This window comes from Nerophis lumbriciformis, linkage group LG30, assembly GCF_033978685.3.
Source record: "Nerophis lumbriciformis linkage group LG30, RoL_Nlum_v2.1, whole genome shotgun sequence".
Taxonomy (NCBI): domain Eukaryota; kingdom Metazoa; phylum Chordata; class Actinopteri; order Syngnathiformes; family Syngnathidae; genus Nerophis; species Nerophis lumbriciformis.
The window spans coordinates 18,085,087-18,107,769 of record NC_084577.2 but is presented as its reverse complement, the minus strand read 5'-3'; the positions used below and the strand labels follow the sequence as shown (position 1 = coordinate 18,107,769).

The 22,683-nt window shown below is 40.1% G+C and overlaps 1 protein-coding gene across 3 annotated transcripts in view; it reads right to left on the bottom strand.

Annotated features, from left to right (window-relative positions):
- The window catches only part of hip1 (huntingtin interacting protein 1), a 128,527-nt gene that overhangs the window by 44,231 nt on the left and 61,613 nt on the right, over positions 1-22,683 (bottom strand). For all 3 annotated transcript variants that reach the window (XM_061925691.2, XM_061925692.1, XM_061925693.2), the window contains 5 exons: positions 21,472-21,552; positions 18,704-18,780; positions 12,588-12,649; positions 3,794-3,934; positions 1,763-1,820 (listed from right to left, as the gene is read on the bottom strand). In XM_061925691.2, coding sequence (XP_061781675.1) covers positions 1,763-1,820; positions 3,794-3,934; positions 12,588-12,649; positions 18,704-18,780; positions 21,472-21,552 — 419 coding nt within the window. The remainder of the gene's footprint in view (positions 1-1,762; positions 1,821-3,793; positions 3,935-12,587; positions 12,650-18,703; positions 18,781-21,471; positions 21,553-22,683) is intronic.

Genomic DNA, 22,683 nt, shown 5'->3' with positions numbered 1-22,683 from the left:
CCAATATTTGGCATTTTGACGTATATCCGCATCGGCCTCTTTTTATCGGTATCTGTATTTTTTTTGTCTTCTCTTTTTTACAATTGCAACATAACTACATCATCAGCAACAATACATACACGTATGAAACCAGTTTTCAGCATTAAAAAAAATTGTTATGTAGATACAAACCCCAAAACCAGTAAAGTTGGCACATTGTGTAAATCGTAAATAAAAACAGAATACAATGTTTTGCTAATCCTTTTCAACCTATATTCAATTGAATAGACTGCAAAGACAAGATATTTAACGTTCGAACTGGAAAACATTATTTTCTGCAAATATTAGCTCATTCGGAATTTGATGCCTGCAACAAGTGGCAAAAAAGACTGAGAAAGTTGAGGAATGCTCATCAAACACTTATTTGGAACATCCCACATGTAAACAGGCTAATTGGGAACAGGTGGGTGCAATGATTGGGTATAAAAGCAGCATCCGTGAAATGCTCAGTCATTCACAAACAATGATTGGGGCGAGGGTCACCACTTTGTGAACAAATAAGTGAGCAGATTGTCCAACAGTTTAAGAACAACATTTCTCAATGAGCTATTGCAAGGAATTTAGGGATTTCACTATCTACGGTCCGTAATATCATCAAAAGGTTCAGAGAATCTGGAGGAATCCCTGCACGTAAGCGATGATATTACGGACCTTCGATCCCTCAGGCAGTACTGCATAAAAAAGCGACATCACTGTGTAAAGGATATCACCACATGTGCTCAGGAACACTTGAGAAAACCACTGTCAGTAATTACAGTTTGTCGCTACATCTGTAAGTGCAAGTTAAAACTCTACTATGCAAAGCGAAAGCCATTTGTAAACAACACCCAAAAACGCTGCCATCTTCGCTGGGCCTGAGCTCATCTAAGATGGACTGATGCAAAGTGGAAAAGTGTTCTGTGGTCTGACGAGTCCACATTTCAATATGTTTTTGGAAACTGTGGAAGTCGTGTCCTCCGGACCAAAGAGGAAAAGAACCATCCTGATTGTTCTAGGCGCAAAGTTCAAAACCCAGCATCTGTGATGGTATGGGGGTGTTTTAGTGCCCAAGGCATGGATAACTTACACATCTGTGAAGGCACCATTAATGCTGAAAGGTACATACAGGTTTTGGAGCAACATATGTTGCCATTCAAGCAACGTTATCATGGACGCCCGTGCTTATTTCAGCAAGACAATGCCAAACCACGTGTTACAACAGCGTGGCTTCATAGTAAAAGAATGTGGGTACTAGACTGGCCTGCCTGTAGTCCAGACCTGTCTCCCATTGATACTGTGTGGCGCATTATGAAGCCTAAAATATCACAACAGAGACCCCAGACTTTTGAACAACTTAAGCTGTACAAGAATGGGAAAGAATTCCACCTGAAAAGCTTCGAAAATTGGTCTCCTGAGTTCCCAAACGTTTACTGAGTGTTGCTAAAAGATAAGGCCATGTAACACAGTGGTAAAAATGCTCCTGTGCCAACTTTTTTGCAATGTGTTGCTGCCATTAAATTCTAAGTTCATGATTATTTGAAAAAAAAAATTAAGTTTCTCAGTTTGAACATAAAATGTCTTGTCTTCGCAGTCTATTCAAACGAATATAAGTTGAAAAGGATTTGCAAATCATTGTATTCTGTTTTTCCTTTACGAATTACACAAGGTGCCAACTTCACTGGTTTTGGGTTTTGCAGTTATAAGTGCTTAGAGCTTCATCACATGCTGCATGCAGGAACATTACTTCTTAAACTGTTCCTGGAAGCGATCTCTGTGGCCCTGGAGAGTGTCTGCTGGAAGGCCTGCACACAAAAACAAGTCAGTCTTTTTGACGGATCAAACTTTCAAGTTACACCTTGATGTTTGTCAGGCTGTCAGACGAGAGAACTCTTTGAAAACATTGGTGCAGCTTTCAGCTGGAAAAAAAGACACTTTCAAAAAACATTCCACATGTTTTAAGAGCTTGCATAACAGGAGCACGAGGGGGTAAAACAAGAAACCACTCACAAATTTAAATTAGGAACATGTTTTGGTGTTAACTAACTAACTTCCATACGGTCAGCTCATTGATGCTGGGGTGTTGTTGGCAGCTGTATTTACCTTTTCTCATTAGTTCAAATCCTGCCGTGCGAACACATGCACTTCCACACTTGCTTTTCGCCACAACGTTTATGTTACTGGCAGGAATTGCTGGCTCCGGTGCCATATTTACATCATTTTTGTGAGCTGGTCGAGTTTGATTTGGACCATAAACATTTTTTGCATGAAAGAACAACATTTTAAGGGTAAAAATTATAAATACGCACAGCTTTTTTGTAAAATTTATGGATTTCCACCAAAAGTTTCTCGGTACTACGAGGTACCAATTCACATAAAATAAATGGTACTTTGTAGCACATGACGTCACGTCTGGTTGCAAACTTGCCACCGGCTCAAGCACTTGGCCAGGAAACAAGCGTTAAAAGCACTCAGAGCAAACTGCTTTTAAGTAATGTTGCAATTTTCCATGCCAACTAAGCAAGAAGTCATGCAAAAGTATAGTAAGGCTGCACTTTAAAAAAAAGGCTAGCTCGATGCTAATTGGCTTAGATTTGCAGTAGACATGCTACTGATAAGCATTAGCAATTTTACATGGCAATTTTAACACCTCCAAATATACAACTAAGATGCTCATTACAATCAAACAGTGTTTGCCTGCAAGCATTGTAAAGACAGGCACATTCAACTTAATGGCAAAGACTACTTCTTTCCAAGACAACACATCGTAGCCTATACACTAGTGCCATCGAACATGTTGGAACTGCAACTGCATGCAAAATCTACTATATAATACAGTTGTACCTCAATTTACGAGCTAAATTGGTTCTGTGACTCAGCTCTTAACTCAAAACACTTGTATCTCAAATTAATGTCTCCCAATAAAATTGAAATACATTTTAATTAGTGCTTGCTCCAGCACAATTTCAACATGCAACATGCAATTAAAAAAAAGATAGAAAAATAAACAACAGAAAAAATAACTTTTAAATAAACATTGTAAAATAGAAATACTAAAAAATACAGTGGTTTCGAAATGTAATAATAATGCACAGTATTTACTTTGGAGAGTGGGTTTTTACGGTCCACACCATCAGCAGATTCTCCATATTTTCATGGATAAATGTCTGCCTGGCCTTATCAACTCATCTTGCTTCAGTGTGGTGCAGATTAGCAGTGCTATGCTCAATTTGCTGTCATGTTTTTGATGGGTTACTTTTTTAATTCAGTGAACAGCATTTGCTTCTTCTTTTTGTCCATCTCTGGCTATAAGCCAATGCTAGCTAGTAAAACCGGATGTTTTGGGCGGCTCTTACGGGGATCCCTGTGACATTTGCTACGCCAACTAATAGCGAGGTCTGGGGATGCTTGTGACTTAAAAATCAATTAGCTGAGAGAGAGCGCTTATCTCAAAACACTCTTAAGTTAAATTACTCTTAATATGAGTTACAGTACAGTACTTGCAAATGAAGTGTAAGTGTGAAGTGTAAAAAAAACTTCATACTCTTCAATAAAACCTTTTTTTTTTTAAACAATTAACATTTTTTGACACATTTGAAACACAAAAAGTACCAAAATTTGGTAAAGTTCAGTACCGGTATTCATTCCAATGTAGCGTATTCATTGAAATGTGTAAGGTACCGATCCTAAGTCATTACTTGACAGTATTCTTAAAAAAAAGAAGAAGAAAAAAAAAAAATGTGTGTGATTTTTTTTCAGTGAGTTGCGCGTTACTCACATGAATGTAGCTTAAAGAGCAGCTTGACGGTGTAGTCATACAGGTGGCTGCAGTCCAAGATGACTTGGATGAGCGGGGCCAGACGACACTGGCCTGCCGCCGTCACCGACACTGACCGAGACATATCCAGCGAGCTGAACACTGCGGGGAGAAACATGCAAACTCAAGATTAGTTGTCAGACAGAAAATCCATGTGTGAAAGATTACAACAGCCCGATACGATAATAAAAGATCAATCATAGTAAGTACCAGTGGTGGCTCATAAATAGCTCACATAGGCTCGAAAATAGCGCTGGACAACGACAAATCAACCGTAGACTTTATTGCTGAGTTCATTGCAAACCATTAAGATATCAACTCCAAGAAAAAAATGGCATAAAAAAACATGGACTTCAATTACAAACGCTGATGGTGTTGGAGATTACATTATTCCCTTAAATCAAAGAAAATCAAACGTAAATTGATGTTTGTTTTTTAAGAACAGTAAAAATTTGATTAGCATGTTCTCCCTGGACTTGTCCTGTAGGGAGTGCTCAGAGAGTATGGGGTATCGGACTGTTTGATTGTGGCGGTCTGCCCCCTGTATGATCAGTGTCAGAGCTTGGTCCGCATTGCCGGCAGTAAGTCAGACCCGTTTCCAGTGAGGGTTGGACTCCGCCAAGGCTGCCCTTTGTCACCAATTCTGTTCATAACGTTCATGGACAGAATTTCTAGGCACAGTCAGGGCGTTGAGGGGATCTGGTTTGGTGGCTGCAGGATTAGGTCTCTGCTTTTTGCAGATGATGTGGTACTGATGGCTTCATCTGGCCAGGATCTTCAGCTCTGACTGGATCGGTTCGCAGCCGAGTGTGAAGCGACTGGGATGGGAATCAGCACCTCCAAGTCCGAGTCCATGGTTCTCGCCCGGAAAAGGGTTGAGTGCAACCTCCGGGTTGGGGAGGAGATCTTGCCCCAAGTGGAGAGTTCAAGTACCTCGGAGTCTTGTCCACAGGTGAGGGAAGAGTGGATCGTGAGATCCACAGGCGGATCGGTGCGGCGTCTTCAGTAATGCGGACGCTGTATCGGTCCGATGTGGTAAAGAAGGAGCTGAGCCGGAAGGCAAAGCTCTCAATTTACCGATCGATCTACGTTCCCATCCTCACCTGTGGTCATGAGCTTTGGGTTATGGGTTATGACCGAAAGGACAAGATCACGGGTACAAGTGGCCAAAATGAGTTTCCTCCGCCGGGTGGCGGGGCTCTCCCTTAGAGATATGGTGAGAAGCTCTGTCATCCGGGAGGAGCTCAAAGTAAAGCCGCTGCTCCTCCACATCGAGAGGAGCCAGATGAGGTGGTTCGGGCATCTGGTTAGGATGCCACCCGAACGCTTCCCTAGGGAGGTGTTTCGGGCACGTCCGACTGGTAGGAAGCTACGGGGAAGACCCAGGACACGTTGGGAAGACTATGTCTCCCGGCTGGCCTGGCCGGGAGGAGCTGGACAAAGTGGCTGGGGAGAGGGAAGTCTGGGCTTCCCTGCTTAGGCTGCTGCCCCTGCGACCAGACCTCGGATAAGTGGAAGAAAATGGATGGATGTTCTCCCTGTATTTGTTGTGCATGTTAAGGTAAATGGAGACGCCAAATTAAGGGTTCGAGGGCCATTTGCCGCCTGTGACACAAAATAAACATGTCGCGGATTAGAACTTTACAGAGGACAGAGTAAAACAACTTGCACTGAGCCTTGTCTATAAAATCCGCTACACCTCCCTGATACCAAAGTACATGTCAAACTACTTCCTTAACGTAAATGACCGCCATAACCACAACACCAGGGGGAGCTCTACTAACCACGTTAAACCCAGATTCCGATCTAACAAAGGTCTTAACTCATTCTCTTTCTATGCCACATCAATGTGGAATGCACTCCCAACAGGTGTAAAAGAAAGGGCATCTCTATCCTCCTTCAAAACCGCACTAAAACAACACCTCCAGGCAACTTCAACCCTAAACTAACACCCTCCCTTCCTCATCATACCTCCTCGGATTGTAAATAATCTAATGTAAACAATCAAATGTAGTCACTTTTTCTTATAATTTCTGATCTCTCTCTCTCTGTCCAATACTTGCTGTACATATGTACCAAGTCAGACCTACACTGTTCCAATGTCATTTTCTCTGATGATGCAATTGTTGATGACTGAAGTGTTGATTCCAACCAAACTTATCCCCCCCCTCCATATCCCACACCCCGGATTGTAAATAATGTAAATAATTCAATTTATATACAGTGATGATTATCTTGTGTGATGACTGTATTATGAAAATAGTATATATCTGTATCATGAATCAATTTAAGTGGACCCCGACTTAAACAAGTTGAAAAACTTGAGTGTTACCATTTAGTGGTCAATTGTACGGAATATGTACTTCACTGTGCAATCTACTAATAAAAGTTTCAATCAATCAATCAAACACACAAAAAAGAAACAAAAAACAAAATGGCCGCTGACCAGAGCATCATACTGTATATCAGTTTTAGGCAAATTACTTTGAATAATAAATTATAGTCAATACGGCGATTGAATGTGCTTAGGGGGCTGTTTCTCTCCTTGTCCATAAACTGAATATTGTGGGATTACATGATTATCACTCCATTGAGTTGTTGATTATTCCCCCATAGTAGTTAAAGTTGCCATTATTATAATTATTATTATAATATTATATTATTATTATATTATATTATTATTATTATTATTATATTATTATATTATATTATTATTATTATATTATTATATATATATTATATTATTATAATATAATATTATTATATTATAATAATGTATTATGTAAGGGCATTATGCCTAACACTAGTTGTCAAACATACAATTTTCTTCCATGTTTCTGTACTATTGCTCTATTATATTCTATAGATAAAAGAACTGCTGCGTCAAGGCGAGCTCTGTCGTCCCCCTCCAAATCTTTTTGTGTAGCCTGACAACTGCCTAAAATAAAGTCTAACCGTACGTAGCAGCGTAAGTGTCATGGTTTCTCACCAGAAAACACTGCCCAGAGAATTGAAATGCTGATGCAGAACTTTGAAAGACTCTCGACGATGCCTCAAGGGACAGCGTAGTGACTACAGTACACAGAAGCATGAACTAGCTGGAGCCACAACAGCGGGATAAAAGGGCTGCAGGTTGCAGAACCCTAGTCTATAAAATTAATGCACTGTCGTATGCTTAAAAATTATCAAAATACGTAAATGTTATTATGAATGTGCTCGTTACAAGATTTTATATATACTTACAGTGTGTATATAAAACGTTAATGGAGGTGTTTGGATGTTTTATAGTGCTTCATAGCACTATAAAATAGTGCAGTTCCCCTTTAAAGAGGTCCGCTTAAGTTTTTATGTACATTTAAAAGAGGAACAATTTCCCTTGTGGATCAATAAAGTTTGTCTAAGTCTTAAACACTTCCTTGCGGTCTACATAACATGTTATGGTGGTTCTTTTGTCAATCAAAGATTATGTTTTACAGACCATCGTTAAGCCGCTTTCTGACCGCCTTTGCAGAATGTGCCATCTTGCAGGCGGTCTTATCTACGTGGCTCTACTTCGACTGTATCTTCTTGCCGTCATCTTTGTTGTAGCTTTAGCGTTTCCACTGACATATGATATAACCATACTTGCCAACCCTCCCGAATTTTCCGGGAGACTCCCGAAATTCAGCGCCTCATCCGAAAACCTCCCGGGACAAATATTCTCCCGAAAATCTCCCGATTTTCAGCCGGAGCTGGAGGCCACGCCCCCTCCAGCTCCATGCGGACTTGAGTGAGGACAGCCTTTTTTCACGATGGGAGGACAACAGGGTGACAAGAACTAAATCATCCAGACTAAAGATACATTGTATTATTATGTTTATCTTACCTAAAAATAAATATATTTATTAATTTAAAAAAAAAAACTAAATCAATGTTTACTATATTTTGCTAAAAACATCAACATTAATTGTATTTTTATTTTTTCTGAGTCCTTATTACATCAAGCCATAGAATTACAGGTAAAAGCCAGTAAATTAGAATATTTTGAAAAACTTGATTTATTTCAGTAATTGCATTCAAAAGGTGTAACTTGTACATTATATTTATTCATTGCACAGAGACTGATGCATTCAAATGTTTATTTCATTTAATTTTGATGATTTGAAGTGGCAACAAATGAAAATCCAAAATTCCATGTGTCACAAAATTAGAATATTACTTAAGGCTAATACAAAAAAGGGATTTTTAGAAATGTTGGCCAACTGAAAAGTATGAAAATGAAAAATATGAGCATGTACAATACTCAATACTCAATACTTGGTTGGAGCTCCTTTTGCCTCAATTACTGCGTTAATGCGGCGTGGCATGGAGTCGATGAGTTTCTGGCACTGCTCAGGTGTTATGAGAGCCCAGGTTGCTCTGATAGTGGCCTTCAACTCTTCTGCGTTTTTGGGTCTGGCATTCTGCATCTTCCTTTTCACAATACCCCACAGATTTTCTATGGGGCTAAGGTCAGGGGAGTTGGCGGGCCAATTTAGAACAGAAATACCATGGTCCGTAAACCAGGCACGGGTAGATTTTGCGCTGTGTGCAGGCGCCAAGTCCTGTTGGAACTTGAAATCTCCATCTCCATAGAGCAGGTCAGCAGCAGGAAGCATGATGTGCTCTAAAACTTGCTGGTAGACGGCTGCGTTGACCCTGGATCTCAGGAAACAGAGTGGACCGACACCAGCAGATGACATGGCACCCCAAACCATCACCCAACCATGCAAATTTTGCATTTCCTTTGGAAATCGAGGTCCCAGAGTCTGGAGGAAGACAGGAGAGGCACAGGATCCACGTTGCCTGAAGTCTAGTGTAAAGTTTCCACCATCAGTGATGGTTTGGGGTGCCATGTCATCTGCTGGTGTCGGTCCACTCTGTTTCCTGAGATCCAGGGTCAACGCAGCCGTTTTAGAGCACTTCATGCTTCCTGCTGCTGACCTGCTCTATGGAGATGGAGATTTCAAGTTCCAACAGGACTTGGCGCCTGCACACAGCGCAAAATCTACCCGTGCCTGGTTTACGGACCATGGTATTTCTGTTCTAAATTGGCCCGCCAACTCCCCTGACCTTAGCCCCATAGAAAATCTGTGGGGTATTGTGAAAAGGAAGATGCAGAATGCCAGACCCAAAAACGCAGAAGAGTTGAAGGCCACTATCAGAGCAACCTGGGCTCTCATAACACCTGAGCAGTGCCAGAAACTCATCGACTCCATGCCACGCCGCATTAACGCAGTAATTGAGGCAAAAGGAGCTCCAACCAATTATTGAGTATTGTACATGCTCATATTTTTCATTTTCATACTTTTCAGTTGGCCAACATTTCTAAAAATCCCTTTTTTGTATTAGCCTTAAGTAATATTCTAATTTTGTGACACACGGAATTTTGGATTTTCATTTGTTGCCACTTCAAATCATCAAAATTAAATGAAATAAACATTTGAATGCATCAGTCTGTGTGCAATGAATGAATATAATGTACAAGTTACACCTTTTGAATGCAATTACTGAAATAAATCAAGTTTTTCAAAATATTCTAATTTACTGGCTTTTACCTGTATACCGGTACATTAAAATAAACATATTTGAAATAATTAATTTTAAATTATCATAATAATTCATTTAAAATTACCATATTTGATTATTAAAATAATTGTTTGTTTATCAAAAACCTTAGCATTTTATTTATTACATTTTGAAGCCCTCAGAAGCCAAGTTATGTTATATTCATGTTATATTTATGCCAGTTTGAAGTATCAATGATCTAAACACAGTTTTGTTTGCATTTTTTCAGGATGTAGATATATATATATATGTATGAAATACTTGACTTGGGGAATTCTAGCTGTCAATATACTCCTCCCCTCATAACCACGCCCCCAACCACGCCCCGCCCCACCCCTGACCAAGCCCCCACCTCCCGAAATCGGAGGTCTCAAGGTTGGCAAGTATGGATATAACTCTACGCTATTTTCTATTAGAAATGGCAAAATTGGCGGATGCATGCGCATGTACGAGCCAGTCTGCCCCACAACAAAAAAAGGAGCTTCTTGACTGCAGCGCTGACGACAATGGCAGATTCGCGCAAAGCTCTTCGGGTAAATCTCTACCATTAATGGAGATATCCGCAGAAGTCACACTTGGGAAAAATGGCACAAATTGAGCAAATTCCAAACGGCTTGCTTAGAGGAAGTATGGAAGAAGGCAAGACTGTTTTATGAATATCTCTGCAATAACTCTGTGGTTTGATTTCACATATTCAGGACTTATGCAGATCCCAAATACACAAAAACAGGAGCCAAAAGGTAAGAGAGGTTGGTTTTGCACAATAGGTCTTAGCGGTTAGCTTAGCAATTATCTTGCCTGTTTTTGCTTCCTCTTCCTGTGTGTGTAACATGTTTAGCCTCGCGCAGCCGCACGGCCCCCCTGCATTACACCCCGAGTGCCGAGTTTTCCTTAGTATTGCGATATTATTTAATGACTAGTGCACAATGTGTCTTTTCCGTCATGAATTAAAGGTCATTACATCATAAGTTTTTTTTTGTCATGTGGCGAAAATTATCCCTGCTGGGTTTGAAGTAGGAAAATAGTTAAACAGAGAGGGAATAGCAACCGGAACACTAACAGGGCTTGTTCGACCACTTCTCTCCCTCCATCATTAAGCCCCTCTTGCCCGTATGTCATCGCCAAAGCTAGGCGCTGAAAGCCTTGCAGAGGCGTGGTTTCCTGCACTGCTTAAAAACAAAAACAAAAAAACTACACAAACACAGACACATCAGTCCTCGCCTTTTAAACCACATATGACGAAACACCTAAAGAGGAAGTTTTAGGCACGCACTCAAGTGTGCATGGCTCTTGACCTAAGATACAGAGTGCAAACATCCATTCATCCATTTTCTATACTGCTTGTCTTTATCAGGGTCATGACATGGCAAATGCATGTGAAACTCCAAAAATGTTAATATCGTACAACAGTCCATTCATGTCAGCAATTCAACTTCCATTGTAAAACTAATGTGATATAAACTCATTTAATGCAAAGTGACATTTGCCAAATCTTTGTTCTAATTTTGATAATCATGGTTTACAGTTTTTGAAAACCTCATATTTTCTAATATTTTCATAAAGCTGTAGGACATAATCATTAGAATTATTATTTCAAAAGAAGGCTTGAAATATCTTGTGTTGCACGTTATGAGCCTATGTCATCAGTTGCACCTTGTAAATCTATTTGCTAGAATAAACAAACCTTTGCATGACATTCAAATTTCTTGAGTTTCAACTGTATAGACAAACAACCATTCACTGCACATCAAATCGGATTGTTTTGCCCTCAAGTGACACAGATCTAAACGCTCCAAAGTGCTTAAAATCAGATTCAGATTTTTACGCCCAAATGCGCCCTGTTTGGGATTTTTTTCATGTACGTGTGAACAGTGCAATTCCGATTTTTTCATATCCGACCCAGACCTCTTTACATGCGATGTGTCCTCAATGTGAACGCTCCGGCGCTCAGGTCGCATTTGTCGAGAGAAAATGTCCTCAAAAAGCAATAGGCGTCATAATTATTCGCCAAAATAGAAGGTTGCAAAATGAATAGATGACAACAGAGCAAAATACAGGTGAAAATAACATGTTTTAGGAACTCACATGAAATTTTTAAAACACGCCTTTTTCCAACTGCTTGCCCACAGACACGCTCTTCAAACAGACTTCAAAGCAAAATATTTTGTAAAACTGCCAGAGCCAAAATCCTTGTCCTCTTCCTTATCAATCTTCTACACGCAATAATTCGGTTCCAAAAATGTTAAATTTGATTGCACAAAATCCTTGACGTTGCCACAAATGTGCCAGTACTGAGACCGACTAGAGTGGAAGCCATGTTTACTTAAGTTAAATGATGCGGACACGTTTGTTACTGCATACTTTCTAATACGCTTCTGCCTTGAAGACTTTTTATCTCTAAGTAATAATCAACTATAATTATTTGATACTTGTTTATATTGAAAAATGTCCCATTTTAAACGACAATATTGTTCAGTTAAAAACACTTGTTAGGTATGTCTAGCCTGTTTGCTATGGTGTGCTTAGCTTTTGTATAGCTGCTTGCTCCTAGTAGCATATCGTCTACATTATTTATATTGTGTAAATGATTTCACTAAAATGCTTGTGTAAGAGACTTTAGCTTATATAGTCAGAGACTTGTTTTTTTATGTTGCCGATATCGGACTATTATGCAATATCAATACCAGATCGAGACACACCTACTAGCAGCTGTACCTAATTGTGTTACTAGTATTGAGTGCATATCCAAGTGGAATTGTCCAGGGAAGAGGGTAAATGAAAGGGAATGGGGGTGTGAAAATAATATGCACGGGATGCAGACTAAAAGCCACGATAAAAAGAAATGAGAACATCATTTCCTCCAATTCATTGAAGAGTGTAAGACTGCAGCTTTCCAGTCTTTCCGCTCAGCTCGCGGTCACATCCTAGCAGTCTATGTTTAGCCACGTCCATACAGTTAGGCATTCACCTGTGATGACTCATCCCGACAACAACGCTACGTAACCACTCAACCAGACGCTCCGCTCCACTGGTCTGACGGTAAAAGTGTCTATTTTTGTACACCCTTAAAATCACAGAGGCGTCCCGCCTGCCCAAACGTGAACTTTGTGCTTCAGTACATGTGTGTCTGCATCACGGCCGAGTGCCCACTCGGACCCCGAGGGCTTACCACTGAGGAAGAGGTTGAGTTCACACTCAAGGTAATCGAACATCTCCACGGTTAACTGGAAGCTGTGGAGACAGACAGAGACAAAAAACATTTTTAGATACAGTTAAACACACTTCCTCTGTAGCGGAACAGGAAACTGATCGTTATCACAATGCATATCATCAGCTTCATTGCTGGGAAACAGCTTGAATCAATAATTGGATATATACTTGGATATAGAGCGGCCGATTATCGGCATTTTTAAGTATATTGGTATCTGCCTTTTTATTTTTAATCGGTACCTGCCTTTTTTTTAACAACCACAACAGAACTACATTAGCAGATACAATATATATACATATAATACCATTATTTAGCAATTAAAAATAAATAATTAGTTCAGCAGATTGCAATAACTACTGCTCAAGCACTATCCCATTCATTTAAGAGTCAGAATGAATAATTATCAATAATTCACTCCAAATATGTTTTGATATCTGAATTCTTCTCCAGTGTGGTCGACCGCGATGCTTAAGCAGCCACGCCCCCTTTTCTCTTTTACTCATTCTTGCAGTGCAGGTTGCCTGCAGTACATCGTCTCAGCTTATTTGTCAAAAAAAATTACCAGGAAATCCACTTTTTGTCCTTTCCTGGCATCGCAACAACTGCAAGCCTTCGTCTGCGATACTTGCAGCGAGGGCTCATTAAAGGAGTACGCGGAGTTTCATGTTCCATGATTCAATCAGTTGGAAATAAGGACGACAGACAAGATATCGCTGCCAAATATCAAAACTTTGTGTAAATATTTTGACAAAAAGGGGGCTTATTCTCGAAGTAAAGAAGCGCAAGGAGCAGCTTTCGCATTCTCATATTCGAGAAGCGCAGGCAGCAGCTTACGCAATTCTCATACTTTCTATAACATCGAGGAAGAAATTATGTCAGCCAGCTTGAAAAACGTCTCAACTGTAAGTTACGTGAAGGAGCCCAGAATTGTTTTCATTCAAATGTTCGCAGTATTTAAAGGGGAACATTATCACCAGACCTATGTAAGCGTCAATATATACCTTGATGTTGCAGAAAAAAGACCATATATTTTTTTAACCGATTTCCGAACTCTAAATGGGTGAATTTTGGCGAATTAAACGCCTTTCTAATATTCGCTCTCGGAGCGATGACGTCACAACGTGGCGTCACATCGGGAAGCAATCCGCCATTTTCTCAAACACCGAGTCAAATCAGCTCTGTTATTTTCCGTACCTTGGAGACATCATGCCTCGTCGGTGTGTTGTCGGAGGGAGTAACAACATGAACAGGGACGGATTCAAGTTGCACCAGTGGCCCAAAGATGCGAAAGTGGCAAGAAATTGGACGTTTGTTCCGCACACTTTACCGACGAAAGCTATGCTACGACAGAGATGGCAAGAATGTGTGCATATCCTGCGACACTCAAAGCAGATGCATTTCCAACGATAAAGTCAAAGAAATCTGCCGTCAGACCCCCATTGAATCTGCCGGAGTGTGTGAGCAATTCAGGGACAAAGGACCTCGGTAGCACGGCAAGCAATGGCGGCAGTTTGTTCCCGCAGACGAGCAAGCTAAACCCCCTATCGACCCTAGCTTCCCTGGCCTGCTGACATCAACTCCAAAACTGGACAGATCAGCTTTCAGGAAAAGAGCGCAGATGAGGGTATGTCTACAGAATATATTAATTGATGAAAATTGGGCTGTCTGCACTCTCAAAGTGCATGTTGTTGCCAAATGTATTTAATATGCTGTAAACCTAGTTCATAGTTGTTAGTTTCCTTTAATGCCAAACAAACACATACCAATCGTTGGTTAGAAGGCGATCGCCGAATTCGTCCTCGCTTTCTCCCGTGTCGCTGGCTGTCGTGTCGTTTTCGTCGTTTTCGCTTGCATACGGTTCAAACCGATATGGCTCAATAGCTTCAGTTTCTTCTTCAATTTCGTTTTCGCTACCTGCCTCCACACTACAACCATCCGTTTCAATACATTCGTAATCTGTTGAATCGCTAAAGCCGCTGAAATCCGAGTCTGAATCCGAGCTAATGTCGCTATAGCTTGCTGTTCTTTCCGCCATGTTTGTTTGTGTTGGCTTCACTATGTGACGTCACAGGAAAATGGACGGGTGTTTATAACGATGGTTAAAATCAGGCACTTTGAAGCTTTTTTTTAGAGATATTGCGTGATGGGTAAACATTTTTTAAAAACTTCGAAAAATATAATAAGCCACTGGGAACTGATTTTTAATGGTTTTAACCATTCTGAAATTGTGATAATGTTCCCCTTAAGGGTTCCTTCCTATCAAGGAAGTATTGAATCTATAAACTATTTTAAAATTGCATAAAACTAAGTAGGTGGTTAGTTACTGTGATGTAAAGAAATCACATATTTGTTCCCAGGATTGCCCATATTTTGAAATGCAAATGTTGATGCTCCTCTTAAACACGCTGTGGGGGGAGATGTTGTCAGCGCTGCCTGCAGGAGCAAAGGTCACCGCCTTTGTCCATAGTGCTGAGGACAGAGCACCATCAGACGGGTGCATGGCAGTGCTGATGGCGAGACACAGCTGGCAGGTGATTAGATTTCACAGGTGGTACGTGTTAATCTAATCATCTGTTGTCTTTAACAGTAAGCGGCCGGGAGCAGAGAGACAGAGAGGATACGGACATGACTGGAAAGTCGCGTCCTGCTGGAGAGAAAAACTTGCGTTGAAACAATATCATTAAAACCTTGTTAAAACCTGCACGCTTGGCTCCTGCACCGTGTCTGACAGTGGGACCGCTAGGAAGCGACTTCCACACACACACACGTAGTAAAGGTGTTTGTGAAATCCGTTGAAGTTTTTTGGTGCTAAATTAACCACAACATTAGCACCACATAAAATATTATGTCGCTACTGGTCTGATGTTTCTTAAAAAATGATGTTAAAAAAACAACTTCAAGCCTTGTCCAGCTGTTTACTAACGCATATTATTCATGCTTAAATAACTTTTACTGCAAATGAACATCGGCTCAAAATATCGGTTATTGGCTTCCTTGACTACTAAATCGTTATTGGTCCCGAAAAAGCTATATCGGTCGATCTTTTATACTCACAGTGTTTACTATAATAAGCTATATACCTCACAATTAAAGAGGGACTGCACTTTTTTTAAGTTTTCCTATCATTCACAATTCCTATGTAAGACAAGAACACACGTTTTTCTTTTTATATGCATTCTAAATCAGAAATAAAAGTTAGCAAAAATCAGCTAACAATATAGTCAATGGGAGCTCCTCTATTCCGTCCACCTAAAGCCCCCCAATAAACATAAAAAAATGCCAACAATACTCCGTTTACATTTCATCACCTGAATATTAACCAAGTATTAGCGATACACAGAGAGATACACTATAGCTTATGCGGCTATATTGACATTATGTGCTGGGGAGCTGCTCTATCGTCTCTGAGTTGGTGTAAGTTAATTCTAGATTATAAACCATGCCGCTCACATAGATAGTAGAATGTTGTGGCCCTTAACTGAGAAGTTAGTCAACTTTGACAGCCAACTTAACCTCTAAAGGGTTAGTTGGCCACATGCGTGGACAGCACCTTTTAGCTCTTATTTCCAAAATTGTGTACACTACTGAATTGGGGTCTTATAGGACTTATGTGGACACTTATACTGCTATCTGGTGGTGTCAGAAGAGTATAACATACAATGGAATTTGGGGAAAAAAAGTGTAAAAATAAGAATTAGCATGTCACTAAACATGAGGTACACGTTAGTTACTTGTGGACTAAGTACATCATATAAAAAGATGATTCTTAGTTGTTATTCTAATTAGGGTCTAATAAGCCCAAATAGCAAAGAGAAATAAAAAAAAAAGCATGTAAACAAACAGCTTGGGCCTTAAGAGGTTAAGATGGCGAGAAGTTTACAAAAAAGAATCGTTTGCACCCACTTTTATTCAACCCTTTACCAGGATTATGTGTATTCATTTATTGTTATATTATGTTTGTTGTCGCTCATGAAGTCTGCATGAGTAGTAGTGTTGTTGTTGAAGGAAAAAACAAATGTTGTGATGCTTCCATGAAATGAATGCCCCACTGTGTGCTTAAAATGAGAAAAATACGTAAATGTTATTACGAATATGCCTGTTACTACATTACATACAGTATATACTTACAGCGTGCATGTAAAACGTTAAAAGAGGTGTTTGGGTGTTTTTATAGCCCTGTATATGCAAATAGTGGCTCCAATATTAGCAATATTTTTCTAACCTTTATTTACGATTTAAAATGCATACAAAAATAAAAATAAGTGTTCTTGTCTTACTTTCTGATTGTGAATTGTCAACGATCGGCAAAATTGAAAAAAAAAAAAGTGCAGTTCCCCTTTAATGTTGCAGATGGTCCTGAGTAGGGATGATGTTCGAAACCGGTTCTCCCGATTGTTCGATAAGAAAAGAACCGATTCTATGGATTCGAATCCCTTTTTGAGAACCGGTTCCCGTTATCGAAGCCACTATACCGTATTTTCGCGACCATAGGGCGCACCGTATTAAAAGGCGCCGTTTCAGTTAGGGGTGCTATTTCTGTATTTAACGCATAAATAAGGCGCAGCATATATTGGGCCGGAAGGCATGGTTAAACATACGCTATCTTAAAACATACGCTAGCATGCATGGACGCTGTTTTAAAAAGGCAGCAGGAGCAAAGCTGAGTTCGATTGTATTTTACTGAAGTATTTATCATTGTACTCACATTATCATCCTGATGAGAGTGCGGAAATATGACCACATCACACCAACTCTCAAATCCCTTCACTGGCTTCCTGTTCCACTCAGGATTGAATTCAAAGTATCCCTACTAACCCACCAGTGCCTTTATGGAAATGCCCCCCTCTACCACAAAGAACTACTCACCCCCAAATCCTCCCCACGACACCTCCGCTCCGGACAGGCTAACCTCCTCTAACCTCCGAGGACAAAGCTACGAACAATGGTAGACCGGGCTTTCTGCTCCGCCGCTCCCAGTCTGTGGAACGCTCTCCCTGACCACCTGAGGGCACCACAGTCTGTGGATGCTTTTAAAAAAGGCTTAAAAACCCTTCTTTTAAAGAAAAGCCTTTTTTTAGATATATGCATACTAGTTTTAGCTATTTGGCTGTTCTAGTTTTTAATTTACTTTATTTTTTATTATCTTTTTATTTATTTTTTAATACGCTGTAGCACTTTGAGGTTGTTTACTCAATGTAAAGTGCTTTTTACAAATAAAATCTATTATTATTATTTTTTTTATTTTTTTTATCAGTCCTCATCCACAAATCCATCAAAGTCCTCATCTTCTGTGTCCGAAATGAACAGCTGGGCAAGTTCTCCATCAAACACGCCAGATTCCCTCTCCTCATTTTCAAAGTCAGTCTCGTTGGCCATTAGCATAGCAAGCTAGCACAACAGTAAAAGCCGACTTCTCTTGCCCCGTTGTGCGTATCGATTCACTACCGTGCTGGTCCCCTTCTTCTCCACAGTGTGCTTCACCGGGATGTCGAAAGTGAGCGGCACCTCGTCCATGTTGGTGATGTGTTTCTCTGCAATTTTTTTAATTTAAAACGCACATAGCAGCACTATATGCTCACTGGGGGCGTGCCTTTAGCGTCCTCTCTCACCTGAAACCTTCACCCTATAACGGCCGCATGCTGTCCTCAGTCACGTCCGCTTTTCCTCCATATAAACAGCGTGCCGGCCCAGTCATATAACATCTATGGCTTTTGGAACTCAAAACACAACAACCTATCCTGGATTCGATAAGAGATCCGATAAGGAATCGGTTCGATAAGAGGATTCGATAATGGTCTCAAACTCGATAATTTCTTAACGAACATCATCCCTAGTCCTGAGCAAAGTGCGATAATTTTCTTCAAAATACGAAGTTTTTAAGCTTCTGTTACTATAACGTGTCATTTACCATCTGGCAACAATGGCCGGACCTTAATCAAACGCTTCAGGATGGCAGACGTTTGCCTCAGTTGAATTTTTCCAATCATTTCAAATCCAAACAAATCAAAGAAGTTCAACAGATTGCATCAAACTACCGAGATCCATTAAGTATAGCAGCGGCTCGCCTTACTTACAAGTTGTTGACGTCATTCTCTCCCGCCTCTTCAAGCTGTCTGTTTGACATCTGCAGGTTGCCAGGGAACCGTGGGTTCTAAAATAAAGGGCCACAAAAGAGAGGTTTTAGCTTAAAAAAACATGATGAGGTCTATCTAACACAGGGACTTTCAGCTTTAATATAAAGAGTTTAGTGAAAATATGGCATTTACCATTTAGAAATTATTGAATCAGTTTTCACAGGCTCAAAAAGTATTTGGACACATGACATAAAACCCTATGTCGAGATACAGTTTTCAGCCATACATCACCCAGCCCTAAGAAAGGATGTCCGAATACCTTTAGTTTAGTTTTTTGAATACTTGTCTGACAGGCCCCAGTTTGTGCGACTGGGGAGCTCCCTGTCGGATACTGTGGTCAGTGGTGTAGGTGCTCCACAGGGGACCGTCCTGTCTCCTTTCCTGTTCACCCTGTACACCTCAGACTTCCAGTATAGTTCCAGGTCCTGCCACCTGCAGAAATACTCTGACGACTCTGCTGTGGTCGGGTGTATCAGGGAGGGACGGGAATTGGAGTACAGGACACTGATCGCTGACTTTGTGGAGTGGTCTCAGGCGAACCATCTGGTCCTTAATGTGGACAAGACCAAGGAGCTGGTCATCGACTTCAGGAAGAGAGTGACCCCGGTGGAGCCCATCAAGATCCAGGGCCGGGAGGTGGCAGTGGTGGAGCAGTACAAGTACCTGGGAGTCCACTTGAACAGCAGACTGGACTGGAAGGACAACTGCAAAGCTGTTTACAAGAAGGGCATGAGCAGACTCTTTTTCCTGAGGAAGCTTAGGTCCTTTAATGTGTGCAGCAAGCTGTTGGAGATATTTTATCAGTCTGTTGTGGCCAGTGCACTGTACTTTGCAGTGGTTTGTTGGGGGAACAGCACCGGCAAAATGGACTCAAACCGGATTGATAAACTGATCCGGAAAGCCGGCCAAACTATTGGCACGCAGTTGGAGGCGTTTGTGTCAGTGAGGGACAGGAGGACACTGGACAAACTGCTGGCCATCATGGACAATCCTGCCCACCCACTCCACCTGACAATTAAGGGACAGCGGAGCTCATACTCCAACAGGCTCCTTCAACTTCCTTCCCGCACTGTGCGATTCAAGAACTCCTTCATTCCACACTCCATCCAGCTGTATAATCACTCGCCATACAGCAATAGATGACTTCTGCCTATTACCTGACACCTGACATGTAAGCTACTTCTCTTTGTTTATAATGTTTATAATGTCTATTTTATATTTCCTGCTGGATCTACTCTCTATTTTATGCTGCTGTTGTCACATAAACTGTATATACTGTAATATTGTACATGGTCATTGGTATATATTGTATATATGTCATAGACCAGGGGTGCTCATTACGTCGATCGCGAGCTACCGGTCGATCTCGGAGGGTGTGTCAAGTCGATCACCAGCCAGGCATTAAAAAAATAGTACTAAAAATGAGCGATCATAAATCTTCACTATGACGTCACTTTTGTCACTTGATTGACATTCACGGCACCCGAGGGTCTTCTGAGATGACGCTGGCTGCTGCCAGCTCATTAAAATTACCGACTGGAAGGCGAGAAACACTTTATTTCAACAGACTGGCGCCGTACCTGTCGTCAAAACTCCAAAGACCAACTGCACAGTTGCACAGTTGCGCTAACAAAATAAGAGTCTCAGAAAGCTACGGAGTTTGCCGACAATGTATTTCTTGTAAAGTGTATACAAAGGAGTACGGAAGCTGGACAAATAAGATGCCAAAAACCAACCACTTTCATGTGGTATTGGACAGAAAGAAGGACTTTTTTTCTCCTCCATTCGAAAATGCGGACATTATCAGCACCACTGTCTGATTCCTATCAATGCAAGTCATCAGAATCAGGTAATACACCAACTTATATTCTTGCCTACATGAAAGAAAGGAATCTATATGTGTTAAACATGCTTGTATTATCTTTAAACACCTTTAACTTATTAACAATATTAACTATATGTGTTAAACATGCTTGTATTATCTTTAAACACCTTTAAGTTGTTAACAATATTAACTATATGTATTAAACATTCTTGTATTATCATTAAACACCTGTAATTTTTTAACAATATTAACTATGTGTTAAACATGCTTGTATTATCATTAAACACCTTTAACTTGTTAACAATATTAACTATATGTATTAAACATGCTTGTATTATCATTAAACACCTTTAATTTTTTAACAATATTAACTATATGTATTAAACATGCTTGCATTATCATTAAACACCTTTTAACTTGTTAACAAAAACATATATTTCATAAATAAGTAAATGTAAATTATATATATGAATGAGGTAGATCCCCACGACTTGATCAATTGAAAAGTAGCTCGCCTGCAGAAAAAGTGTGAGCACCCCTGTTATAGACATAATATAATATATCTGTATATATATTATTCTGTACACATATTATGTATATATTCGTATATATGTTAGATTTTTTATCGCTATATTAGTCTATTTATACCTGCATTGTCCTTTCCATCCTTACACTTTCCATCATTGTAACTGAGCTTGCTTGTTGTGTTGAACAATTTCCCTTGTGGATCATTAAAGTTTGTCTAAGCCTAAGTCTAAGTCTACTTTTAGGAAAACCCGCCCATGCCCCCACAGAAACATGGCGGCATTAAAATGAGAGCGTGAGACAAAGATAATGAGTGATGAGGGAGTCTCAATGCGTTATATAGGCCAGGCTAACTCACTTTAATGTGAAACTCCATTTTGGTGATGAGCAGTTTGAGGTAGATGCTGCAGAGCTTGCCGTAGCCTTCACTTAAGTGACCCTGCAGGTGGAAAAAGAGGCTGGATCAGGAAAGAGATTAGCATCATGGGTCCAAACAGTAGGCCCCTCAAGGAAAGCCTACAAGTTGGCTGCTTAAAGAGGGAACTTTTAATTAACATTTAAAGTGTGAACAACTTCCAATTAACATTTTAAGTGTGAACAACTTCCTCTAACAGTCAATAGACTCTATTCTTCTAAACAACAAGGAATCATCCACCCAACCATTTCCATTTGTCCCTTTCGGGGTCGTGGGGGGTGCTGGAGCCTATCTCAGCTGCATTCAGTCATTTAAAATTTCAGCACAGTCCTGGTACCTAAATCATGATTTATCTATCTTAAAAATAAAATGTTTTGTTTTGTTGTGAATGTCACAGTAAACCCTGTTAGATCCGACCAAAACATTTGGTCCTACTTGCTAGCATTGGCTTATAGCTAGAGATCGACATAACTTTGTTTTCCAACCATAAGAACAGTGCTGAGGAAAAGAAGCAGAATGAGTCGTTAACGACAGCCAATGACAAAAATGTTTGTAGCACAAATGTAACACAAACAAATAGTACAAGTTTGGGGGGGTTTTGAATAATAACACGTTCACATAAAAACTATGATAGACCAATTTTTTTTGCAGCACAAACATAGCACAACCTAAATGGACAAGTTTGGGGAGATTTTGACAATAGTAACACATTAATAACAAAAATTATACAACCTTAGTAACAAAAACCATAATAGTTAGAAAAAAGTTGCAGCACAAACTTAGCACAAATATTTGGGACAAAGTTGGAGGGCTGGTTATGAATAATAACACATTGATTACAAGACAATACAATATTAGTAACAAAAACTATAATAGTTACACAAAAACATTGCAGCACAAACTGAGCACAAATGTGTGGGACAAAGTGGGAGGGCTGATTATGAATAAAAAACATGTTAACATGAAAACTACAACAGTTAGACAAAAACTTTTTGCAGCAAAAATGTTTGGGCCAAGTTTGTTTTTTTTGACAAGGTTGGGGGTGGTTATGAATATTAACAAATTAATGACACAAAAAGTAATAGCTGGACAAAACATTGTTGCAGCACAAACGTAGCACAGACAAATGGGACAAGTTTGAAGAGGTTTTGACGA